This window comes from Antechinus flavipes, chromosome 2, assembly GCF_016432865.1.
Source record: "Antechinus flavipes isolate AdamAnt ecotype Samford, QLD, Australia chromosome 2, AdamAnt_v2, whole genome shotgun sequence".
In the NCBI taxonomy this organism is placed as follows: Eukaryota; Metazoa; Chordata; class Mammalia; order Dasyuromorphia; family Dasyuridae; genus Antechinus; species Antechinus flavipes.
Window position 1 is genome coordinate 222747600 of NC_067399.1, and position 12431 is coordinate 222760030.

The window sequence follows — 12431 nt, forward strand, 5'->3', positions numbered from 1 at the left end:
ATCCTGAGAGCATGCTTGTATCATAGTGCTCACTCTTTTGGGGTTTTCCATAGAATAATCTTTTTTGCAAGCTTACATTTGATATTATATACACATGTATATACTGACACTGAAGTAATGCATATGTCACACACATCTATAATGTACATATGCATGGACATTCACATGTTATATGTATCTAGTAGGGTATAGATTCCTATAAGCACAATACACACGTGTACACATGATGTGCATATACTATATATACACATTAAACATTCTAGCCTGATGCACTCAAATCTCCCTTGGGCAGAATCCCCACCTAACTCTACAGCCATAATCTAGACCAGGCAGCTGCCAAGCAGGATACTCTTTGGATTTTCTATTATTTGCTCAGAGGGACACTACTTACTCCGCTTTGGCTCCTGCCACTGCCTGGTTCAAGAAGGCTGCAGCGCTGTCCTGATTTCCAGTTTTAGTAGAGAAGCCAGTCAGTGATGGGTTGAATTCCCTGAGGATGTCTACAAACAGATAAGCAAAAATAATAAGAATTCAATTCTACATGAAAGATTCCTGGAAAATCCTGGTTGGAGTCAGAGAAAGGAGAGAAGGGGAGGCAATAGATTCCCCCAAATCTCTGGTCTCAAAGGGAATGCCACCCCAAAAAATGCTCTGCAGATTGTGAAAATCTGGGGAGCAGATATTGAGGAGCACAAAGCTGAAAACAAAAGGCAGGAGACTGGGGCTCTAGGAGGCAACCAAACACATTAGCTAGAATCAATCAAGAGGATCTGGACTTGGATCCTAATTCCATCATTTATTGCTTATATGATCTTGGTCAAATAATTCAACCTTTGGGGGCTTTGTTTTCCTCCTCTTCATTGGGAAATTGGATTAGATGACTTCTAAGGGTCCTTCCAGTACTAAATCTATAATCTTAGAGCACAAGAGCTAAATAAAAGAAATCCCATCTGCTGAGAAAAGACCCGTGAATCTGACCCATTCTTAGCCCTAATCCAGGACCTCTTTAACCAGCCCTTTAAGAGGCACGAAATACAGAAAAATGCTATATATCTCCAGAGATAGAACCTATGAATTCTTAAAGCAGTTTGAAGCATACTTTTTTAAACTTTATTTTTATTTTCTTATTTTATTGTGCTTTCTTTTGCACAGTATGACTAATAGGAAATGTTTTGCATGACTTCATATGTATAATTAATAGCAAATTATTTGCATTGTTAAGGAGAGTGGAGGGATAAGAGGGAGAGAATTTGAAACTCAAAATTGTAAAAAAAAAAAACTTGTTAATATTTTTTACATATACTTGGGAAATATTTAATGAAATAAATAAAAAAAATTATTGCTAAGACAGGGCTAGGGAGGGCAGAAGTTGTGGGCATCTCATAAAGTATCAGACTGCAATATATGATCAATAAAGACAGAGTGAGGCAAATGTCTGGAGCAGGGTAGAGGTTATTAGGTAATGCACAGGTTACATTAATAGTTATTTGAGAAAAGCAAGAAAGGTTAAAGATTCATGGACAGAAGCAATTTCCCCAAAGATGTAAAGTATGTAGCTTCTATTTTAGAATCATAAATTTAGTGCTGAGAAAGCATGGAGTCTCAATACCCTCATTTCACAGATGAGAAGGCTAATCCCCAGAGATCACATGATTCACTTACCCAAGGGTAACACAGCTAATAAATATTTGAGGTAGTATTCAAACCCAACACCTCCTGATTCCAGTTTGAGGGCTCTATCAATATGCTGCTGCTTCTCTATCCATAGTGTAACAAAGCCCAGATTACTCTCAATTAGATCTGAGCAAGGATCTGGCTAAATGTGGTATAATAGAGAATGTTGGACTTGCATTCAGGAAGACCTGGGTTATTGCTTTAGTAAAAATAATAGCTAAAATTTATAAGCTCAAAAGTCATAGTACAATTTTAAGCCTTAATAGCATAAGCTAAATAGCACTAATAGCTTAAAATAAATGTTAATAGCTCAAATTGAACTAGTTTTTAACCATACTATGACTTTTTTGAATCCTTGTATACCACCTAAGGATTCACAAGGCACCTTACAAACATTATTTTGTTTACTCTTAACCACAACCCTGGGAGATAGGTGCTATTATTATTATTATTCCCATTTTACAAATGAGGAAACTGAGGCATGCAGAGGTTAGGTGACTTGCCCGAGTACACACAGCTAGTAAATATCTGAGGCTAGATTGGAATAGACCTTCCAAATTTCAGTCAGGTCATGCCTTCTCTATCCACTAGGCTATCTAGTTACTTCAACTACTTATTAGCTTTGTTACCAGGATTAAGTCACTAAACCTTTCCAAACCTGAGTTATTTCACCTTTAAAATGAAGGGCTTTGAAGAGTTGAAAAGTCATGGATATCTTTTGACCTAACAACACTACTATTAGGCACCAATACCAAAAGAGCTTTGGGAAAAAACAAAAAAAGGAAAATGACTTATAGGTACAAAAAAAATATTCTCAGCAGTTCTTTTCTCAAGACCAAAAAGTTAGAAAATTGAGAGTATGCCCATCAATTAGAGAATGGATCAATTAATTGTGCTATGTGTTTGTGATAGTATATTATCATTCTCTGGGAAATGAAGAACAGGATGTCCTCAGGAGAAAAAACATAAAACACCTGGAAAGTCCTCCATGAACAAAGTGAAATATACTGTATACAAAATATTAGCAATGTTCTGGGATGACCAGCTATAAATGACTTTGCTATTCCCAGTAATTTCTGACACTGCCCCTTTTTTCAACTCCACAAAATCTGTAAGTATATCTCAGATATACCATCACTATACATTTTTTATTCTTTTAATAACTGTAATTTTTTACAACATTATCCCTTGTATTCAGTTCTGTTCCGATTTTTCCCCTCCCTCCCTCCACCCCTGCCCCCAGATGGCAAGCAGTCCTATACATGTTAAATAGGTTACAGTATATCCTAGATACAATATATGTGTGCAGAACCAAACAGTTCTCTTGTTGCACAGGGAGAATTGGATTCAGAAGGTATAAATAATCCGGGAAGAAAAACAAAAATGCAAACAATTTACATTCATTTCCCAGTGTTCTTTCTTTGGGTATAGCTGCTTCTGTCCATCCTTGATCAATTGAAACTGAGTTAGATCTCTTTGTCAAAGAAATCCACTTCCATCAGAATACATCCTCATACAATTTTGTTGTTAAGGTATATAATATGTAATATATAATAATAAAAATATATAATATAATACATATATAGTATAACTTCTGGTTCTACTAATTTCACTTAGCATCAGTTCATGTAAGTCTCTCTAAGCCTCTCTGTATTCATCCTGCTGGTCATTTCTTACAAAACAATAATATTCCATAACATTCATATACCACAATTTACCCAACCATTCTCCAATTGATGGGCATCCATTCATTTTCCAGTTTCTAGCCACTACAAACAGGGCTGCCACAAATATTTTGGCACATACAGGTCCCTTTCCCTTCTTTAGTATCTCTTTGGGGTCATCACTATACATTTTCACTGAAAAGGCAAAGAAAAGAGGTGGTGGGGCTGGTTCTGTCATTTACATGAAGACAAAAATACCATTTCATGAAACACTTGGTCACCTTGTCTTGCAATATTTGTGATAAAGATGAACAAAGGAACAAATAACTATAAAGACAGTAACATCTTATGTAACAATGTCTGCTACAGTGGCTAAAATAGAGAAATTCTATGAAGAACTTGAGATGATGCCCCAAGCTAAGTCAGATTATAACTCAATACAAAGTGAGTCCAGTGCAGAGAAGAGAGAGGGGGAAAAAAATTTAAAAATATGATTCAGGAGGAAGAGATAAATGAGGTCAAAGGTGCATCAACTACTTAGGAGCCTCACACTTATATATTGCAGTTTGATTTTTTTAATGAAGAGAGCTGGAAGGCATTAGACTTGCTGAGAGCTAGCTAACAAACTTCACAAAACCAAAATTGACTATACTATGAAGGCAGTTTCTTAAAAGAAAAAAAATTACTATTTATTGACATGATAATTCCTTTCAAGTCATCTCATCTGCACTGATTGGTTAGAATGGAGGTCAAACAATACTAAATTAAAATAAAGGCAAAATATATGAAGAAATTGTGTATGATTACAAGAACTCTAATAAACTATTGACAAAGAAAATTAGTAAATAACTTTTCTATTAATTTTGGTTACTAACATTTATTAGAGTTTAACCAGTATAAAGTATTTATCACAACAAGAAAGCAAACAATGTCCACAAAATACTTTAAAAAGAAAATATATGATCTGTTGGTTAAGAGAGACATAATAGACAAGGACAAGGTTGTAGAACACAGGTTCCTTTTCAGCATGTTTCAGAAGAGGATGACAGATGATTACAAAAAGAATCACCTCACACATCATGAAAAGAAGAGAAGGCAAAAGTGAGCCTGTACAAAGTTTAGCACAAAGTTAAGTTAAGCCAAATCATCCCAAGAGCATTTCTTTTAAAAGGACAACAATAAAATGTGAAATGGAAAAGGGTTCATCTCACTGATGGAAGTGGAACCACCATATTTGAACTTAATACCTCTGTATCCAAAATGATAATTGAGGAAATAGAACTAGCACTCAGAAGAATGAAGAGAAGACAGTTGGACATGACCAAGAATATGAAAAGGAATTCATGCTGAGGGCAGGATCATAGAATCTCAGAGTTGGAAGGGACCTTGGAAACCACCAAGTCCAACTTATACTTAATGCCTACAACATAACTGAAAAATAGTTATATACCTTTATCTCGAAGACTCACAATGAAGGAAGAACCTATCCTTTGCAGATTTTACTTTCTTCCTCTCTTTTGAAAATTAAAATGAAATATGTCCTCCAAGCCTAGAGTGCCTCTCTCATTCTGCAATTTAGTATTTCACAGATCATGGACAACAGTCAGCCGCCAAGTCTGTCAAATTATTAAGAAACTCAGTGCAATATTTTCAAAATATCTCAAAGAGGAGAAAATGTCCCTGAATAGAAAAGATATTACTACTCAAAAAAAGGCAAGAGAGAGGAAATCAGTAATTGCTGACACTGCCCCTTTTTTCAACTCCACAAAATCTGTAAGAAAATGTCCTAGTCTATATCCAAGTCATCTTTGATTAAAAAAAAAAAAAAACCTATGAAAAGGGAACAAGAAGACTCTCAAAGATGATTCTCTATAGCAGATCTAATCATCACAGTTGTACAATTGATTGAGAGGTGTAACTAATACAAGATCCCATTGCTTGTATTTTCTATTGATTGCAAAAAACAATAAGCAAATATGTCAGGAAAACAAAATGTAACCTTAAAGGCCTTCATTCAACAAAACATTTCTCATTCATATGTTACGTTTCCATAAATTCCTCTGTAGATACAACCACTTAGGTAATTTTATTTCCAATGATCTGATTGTAGATATTAAACGAGGCATAAAACAGGGAGCCATATTTAAAAAAAAAAAGCATAACTTAACTTTGTGCTAAACTTTTCCACTTTTATGATGATGCCCAGCACAAAAATTCAAATGGCAGAATAATTTCCTATAGATAATAAAGTTCTTCATATATTCTTATTTGCAGCTGGCTTTGGGTAGTTATATTGAACCAGCTCTGGAACATCTCCAGCATCTCCTTAAAGAGATCCATAACCATTCAAAGGAAACCAAGTGGATGAAGATAGTCAAAAGATGAAGTGAGTGAATGTTATGACACACAATGGATTTATGGTATTATTTATTGAGTTAATCTGTCAATGTCAATATCTTGGATAGTCACTATAGATGTACAATGAGCCAGGTTGAGAGTTAAATATGAAAAAGAAAATAAGCTGAATTCAATTTGAGAAATCACACAGAACTTTCAATGATGACAAGCTACTTTCTAATGTCAAAGTGTGTGTATGTATATATCTATATATACATATACAAATACATACATACATACAGATAGATATGTACACACCAGTATATTCTGTGATACTATATCACTATCAAAATCTCTAAGATTTTAAATTTTAAATCTCTAAGCCTTCTAAAGGCTCAAAATTACAGGTGATCTAATGAACAGTAAAGCGATGCAAATAATAGTGGATACACACATACCTACATTTATACATGTGTATATGGATGACTTTTAAGATTTGCAAAGCTATTTGCATATATTATCTTATTTGGTATTTACAACAATCCTGTAAGGTAGGTTCTATTATCTTAATTTTAAAGATGAAGACAGTGAGACTGAGAGATAAATGGTTTGCCCAAAGTCTCACAACTAATAAAGCTCTGAAGCAAGATTTGAACTCAGATCTTTTTAACTCCAAGCCCAGATCCCTATCCACTATATTGTCTAGCTATCTACAAAGTAGCTTATTATCAATAAGAGACAATTTTCAAGAACAAGATTCCTTTCCACTTTTAAATCTATGATCCAAAGATTCTATGAATGAGTAAGCTGGTCAGACATAGTGATAGTGAGGAGAATCAGTGAGGAGATAGTGAGGTTGGCACTGGTATCTATAACATTATAAAAGACTAGCACTTTGGATAGATCCTACATGGAAAGATAAAAAATATGGATTGTATAGGGTGTGAAGGTAAGAATAAATGGGAATCTGTACCAGTGGGCAAAATATCCATAGTTGTGAGAACTTGGAACTATTGAAATATCAAAATATTTTTCTGGACTTATTTCTCCTCTGGTTTTATCTTCGACACAGGCATCTTATTAGTCATAAAGGAGATTTCTCACAAAGATGTATCATATCCTTATTTAGCAAGGTCTAGCAAAAACCACAAATCTTATGGCATATTCCAAACTAGTTATACTAGTCTCTATACCCCTATCTCTTTTTACTTCTATGCCTCTGCTTGTACCAGGTCGAATAGGCAGCCTTCTTCCTAGGGTCCCTTCAGAGTCCCACTGATATCTCTGCCTGTTAAAATTCTCTCCTCAATTCAGATGTCATCTCTTTAAGAAACTTTCTAGATCATCTACCTTAGCTGAAAGTGATCTCTCTTTTTTTGAACTAACATGTTTTGGTATCTCACTTAATGTACTTATTCTATTCTAATTTATATTATAGTTACTTCTGTTTATGCCTTATCTAACCCTGATAAACTATAAACTATTGGAAGGCAGGTATTGTGTCTTATTTCATTTTTTTAAAATACCAATTCCCAACAGAGAACTCTGAACATAGACAGAATTTAATAAATATTCAATCAAACTGAATCACTTGATAACACTTTGGATTATTGGATGATACTTTTCAAGGTGGAATTCCCTTTAGAGATCATCTTCTGATCCAACAATCTCATTTTATAGATCATAGAGAACTCTAGAGTTAGAAGTGATCTCATAAACTACTTCAGTTAATCCTTTTACTTTACCAAAGAGGAAACTAAATCTTTGAGAGGGAAAATGATATTCTCAATATTGCTCAAATAGCAAATAGCAGAGTCAAAATTCTAAGTCAAATCTTCAGACTCCAAATCATATTATTTTCACCACAACCCAGGACTGAGGTTCTTTTCTCTTCTTTACCCTTGAACAATTTTGTTTAGGGGCTTCCAATTCTAGAAGTCTGTTCTTGTTTAACCCAGACATTCCAAAATCATTATTCTGGATGCCACCATGAAATTAACCAGCTTCAAACACAAATTCCTTTACTATACTGTAGATAGTAAAATCCTTGCCAAACTGACTCTAATCTAACTTCTCAGCCTTCTTACACGTCAATTCCCTTCATCAACTCTACAGTTTAATCAAATTGGTCTTATTTTTCCTTTCAAAAACATCCCATCTCCCAATCCCAATCCCATTCCTATTCCTAATCCTTTGCACAGGCTGTGGTTCCTTCTCCCCACTATTCATTCCTCCCTATTCCCTCCTCTAGGAATGCCTACCTTCCTTCAAAAGTTAATTCAATTGTTGTGTTCTACAAAAGACCTTCCCTTATCATTCCAGGTAACTAATGCTTCTTTCTGTCCTGAAATTGCCTTCTATGTATTTATATAGATTATCAATAGCTTACATTTACTTACAAGCACATATATTATCTTCCCTGACAAGATATAAGCTCCTTGAGAACAAAGATTCTTTCTTTTCTTTGCCTTACAAAGATTCTTTCTTTTCTTTGCCTTTGTTTTCCTAGTGCTTACCAAAGACTGTTTCTTTTCTGCCTTTGTATTCTAAAGTGCATCACACAGCTACTGGAACTGGGCACTTAATAAATGCCTGGTGATTGATGGAAAACCAGCTGCTCTGGGCTTTAGCTAGTACTTCGAACTACAGCACACTCTGGGATGGTTAGCAGCAATGATGTTCTATAGGACGCTGATTGTACAGTGACTCACATTTACTGAGCATCCCAAATAATCCCTCAGCACCAGAGAAGCTTATTTATAGCTCATTTGTACAGACCCTGAAATGAAGAAGTCAGGGAATGCATTTGGGCAGAGAATCATGCCTACTTAAAATTCCCAGAGTCTGAGTTGGGCTCCAAATTCTCTTTGCTGGCCAGTTCTGTTTACTCTTGGTTATGACATTTTCTGCTGTTAAGGATCAAAGTCTTAATAACAGATTTTTTTTTTAATGGCTTAAAGATATCACAGCTTGTAAAGAAATAACATCATGTGTCTAAAAACAAAGATAGGTAAACATAGAATTTGCCTTATGGAGAATGCTAAGGGATTTAGGGAGGAGTATGACAGACTGTAGTCAAATTTAAAAAAAAATGTAAAATAGTTTGAGGCTTGCTCTGGACCCCAAATATGGCTATGTTTGCAGAGTGAGATCAAGATAATAGACTCCCTTCACCTCTCACTGCTGTGAAGGCAACATTACATATGATATTGGATACACATACTACATCCCGTCTCATAACAAACTAGGCTTAGCTCATTGATTTTCTAGGACTCAGGGGACTAGTGCACCCAAAATATATGAGCACTACCACTCCTTGAGTGGTAAGCTTCTTTGTTTTTATAAGAACTCTAAGTACAAGGGGGCAAATACTCCCGCCATCTTTTTCAAATTTCACCAGTCCCCTTTCATTTTTTTCCTCCTCTCTTTCCTCCCTTCTTCCCTCCTTTCATTCCTTCCTCCTTCCTTTCTTTCTCCTTCTCTCCTTCCTTTCCTGCTTCTCTCCTTCCCTCTCTCTTCCTTCTTCCCTCCTTTTCTTCTTTGATTCCTTCCTCCTTCCTTTCTCTTTCTCTTCCTTCCCTGCTTCCCTCCTTTACTCCCTTACTTCTTCCTTTCTTCCCTTTTCCCCTCCTTTACTTCTTTTCCTTTTCTCTCTTTCCCTCCTGTATTCCCTTCTTTCTTCTTTCCTTCCCTCCCTCCTTCCTTTCTTCCTCTCTCTTTCCTTCCCTCTTTCCATCTGTCCTTCCCTTCCTTTCTTCCCCCTCCCTTCAAATCTAGGGTTAAAAGAAAACTCAAGAGGCCATTTAAATCCAACCACTCCATTAAACAGATAAAGAAACTCATAGCTACTGAGATTAAATTACAGAGGCAGAGTTCAAAGTTGAGTATTTGAACTGCAATGATGCCTTTCCTTAAACTGTAAACCCCTATAGAGCAGAGACCGTATGTATATGGAAGAGGGAGGGTACTTTTCATTTTATCTCCAGTGCTTAGGACAGTGCCTGTTACATAGTAGATGCTTAATAAATGCTAGTTGACTCCACGACTTCCCATTTTCCTCCGTTCCCATTGTCTTCTTTTTTTTTTTCAGGTTCGCTCTATTCATTTATTCCCTGGGCTGAGCACCCTGGGACTGAGCTCCTGCCTTCTCCCCTCACTTTCTCTTTAAGAAAAGGCCAGTCACTCACCTCCCCACCAGCTCTCCCAACTTCAATTACAGCTTCCATCCCAGCCTGATAGCCCAACTCAGAGACTGGGGCAGGGGTGGGTGGCAGACTCCAGCACCAGGGGCACGCTGCCCCCTGCTGCATCCTCTCACTTCCTGGCATGGTCCCCATCCTCTCTGTGGGGGTCCCCATCCTCCCGGGAGGCGGCAGTTTCATGGGTTGCTTCTCTGGACTGTCTCCCTCAAGGTTATGTTACATAGCATGCAGGAGGGGTGAGCATCCCTGCCAGATGCTTCCACTGGAACTTGGTGGGCTCCAGAGGCCACCTGCGCTATAAATCCCTCCACCCCCCACTCTGGGCTCCCCAGGCCCTAGCTGGCGCCAGGGAGCAGGTACTCACTTGGTAGGGTAGTGGTGACGCTGATGTTGTTATCCCCTCCGATACTGTTCCAAGATGAGAGTACCATGGAAGAATGGAAGAAAGAAAAAACAGTGATGAAGATACAAAAATAGAATCACACACTCAAAGAGCCACTTACAAGGGGAAAGAGACTTTTTCTTCCAGGATTAAGAGATCCCAGAAGAAGAGATCCTTCTGTTACCTCTTACAGTAGAAAGAATTCTCTCTTCCCTCCTGCCTATTCTCCTCAACATCTGACTTTTAAATGTTTAAGTGAGCAAAGACTTTAAAACTGGAAGATACTTCAGAGGTTATCTAGTTCAACTCTTCCTATTTTACATATGAGAAAAATGAGGTCAGGAGATGTCATAAGGGGTAGAGCTGGGACCTAACAAAAATTCTTTACCTTCAAATCCAAGTTTTTTCCCACTATGGCCCATTTTGTCTCCTCAGTGCATCAAGCTTGGGACTTGGAGTAAGGAAACTAAACTAACCTTCCATATGCCTTTGAAGCCATTAGTTCACTTGGTGTTATGGACCTGAATTAGAATTCCATCTGCTCTATCATGACCTAAAAGACATTGTATTCCTTCAGTCTCCCTATCTGTGAAATAAAGTGGTTGGTCCATGTGACCACTGAAGATCCTTCCAAGTCTTGAATTTTTGGCCCTCTCTGAAACAGCTGGAAGAGTTGATCTTTAGGATTCCTGCCCACTCTGACATTCTATGATACTCATAAGGCTTGTTATAGGAAGAAATCCTTGCAAACAGTGGAGAGACCCTTGGAAGAGAGTAGTTGTGTAATTTTTCCAGGCCAAAACTTTCTTATGCTCTCAAAATTAGTGCTTAGATCTCAATCTTTACCCTTGGGATAACTGATAACAAAGTACCATGAGCTGTTGTGCTCATGGTAGAAAACAGCCTGGCATCTGGAAGAAACAGCCTTTCCCTTTTCCTTGATGTAGCTTCCTCCAACACACTTCTTGTTTTCTGGAAACCATGCCCTTATCTCTCACAGAAGGGAAGGGTGGTGACGTACTCACCTCCAAGAGAGACCTCGGTATTGAGTTAGGACATCAAAAACCTCACCAGCTTTGGATCCTGCCCCGTTACCTGCCTGAAATTTAAAAAGGAGAGAGAAAAAAGTGAGCTTCTTAATAGAAGATTCACTTGTCCATCCAATAAATGCTCCTAAATATTTGGAGATGACAATTTACCATAAATGGACTCAGTGCTTATGCTTTCTCTTCTTTAGAGGTCAACTTTGACCGGACATGTCAGCTCAGATATTTAGAGAGGGAGAGGGATTGCAACTTCATTAATATGAGAAACTTTCTCTTTGTAACTTATACTTGTCTAGTGGTACTGAGTGGATTAAATGATTTGCCTAGGTTGCTCTCTGCATCCAGAAAAGGAACTGCTAAATAAAAATGTGTGTAGAATAATTTTACATCTCTCTCTATATACATATATATGTATATATACACATATACATACACACACTCTCTATTTGTGCCTAAAGGTAACCAATGGGGGGTGGGGGGAGAGGAAGAAATAAAAGGGAAGAAAGAAATTTACATGATAATTTTATTATATATTTCAAAGGAATAGCAAGTTGAATATAATAGATTTTCAGTTTCATGTACAATTATCTTTTTGTTATAGCATGTTATAGACATGCCTATTTTTCCCCCATAAATTAAAAAAAAAAGTTTAACATTTTTTAAAAGACTTGAATGGAAGTTCTCTTTGGAGAACTGCCTCCCACAGAGGTCCCCTATTAGATTCCTCTCCTCTGACAGTCTTTATTGGGAGTGGGGGTGGGAAAGGGAAAGCAAGAAGTAAACTTTTCTATGATACTTCTATCTTGGTTTGGTTCCAAAAATCTGTTAGTAAAAACAAAGGTGTTTTGTGAGCCAGGTGGGTCTTGCTTCACTACAGATATGACAATCTTCCAGAGAAGTTAAGAAACATTCCAAGCAGAAATCTGGCCAGGGTTAACTATAAATGCTGGCTGTCTTCTTGCTTGGGACCAATTCTTTGGCTAAAGTTAAAGAATTCCAAGTAGGATCCAATGGAAAGAGAATGGAACCTAGAGTGGCAGGACCTGAATTTGAATTCCACCTTTACTGTCTATTACTAATAGAGATCCTAAAGCTATTAAGTCTGTTGTTTAGTCCTTTTTGACTT

General features: G+C 37.0%; 1 protein-coding gene across 1 annotated transcript in view; it reads right to left on the reverse strand.

The window, feature by feature from the left end:
* PLB1 (phospholipase B1) overlaps positions 1–12431 on the reverse strand; it is a 214184-nt gene that overhangs the window by 113499 nt on the left and 88254 nt on the right. The window contains exons 19-21 of the mRNA XM_051976223.1: positions 11285–11358; positions 10242–10285; positions 392–500 (exon numbers count right to left, since the gene is read on the reverse strand). Coding sequence (XP_051832183.1) covers positions 392–500; positions 10242–10285; positions 11285–11358 — 227 coding nt within the window. The remainder of the gene's footprint in view (positions 1–391; positions 501–10241; positions 10286–11284; positions 11359–12431) is intronic.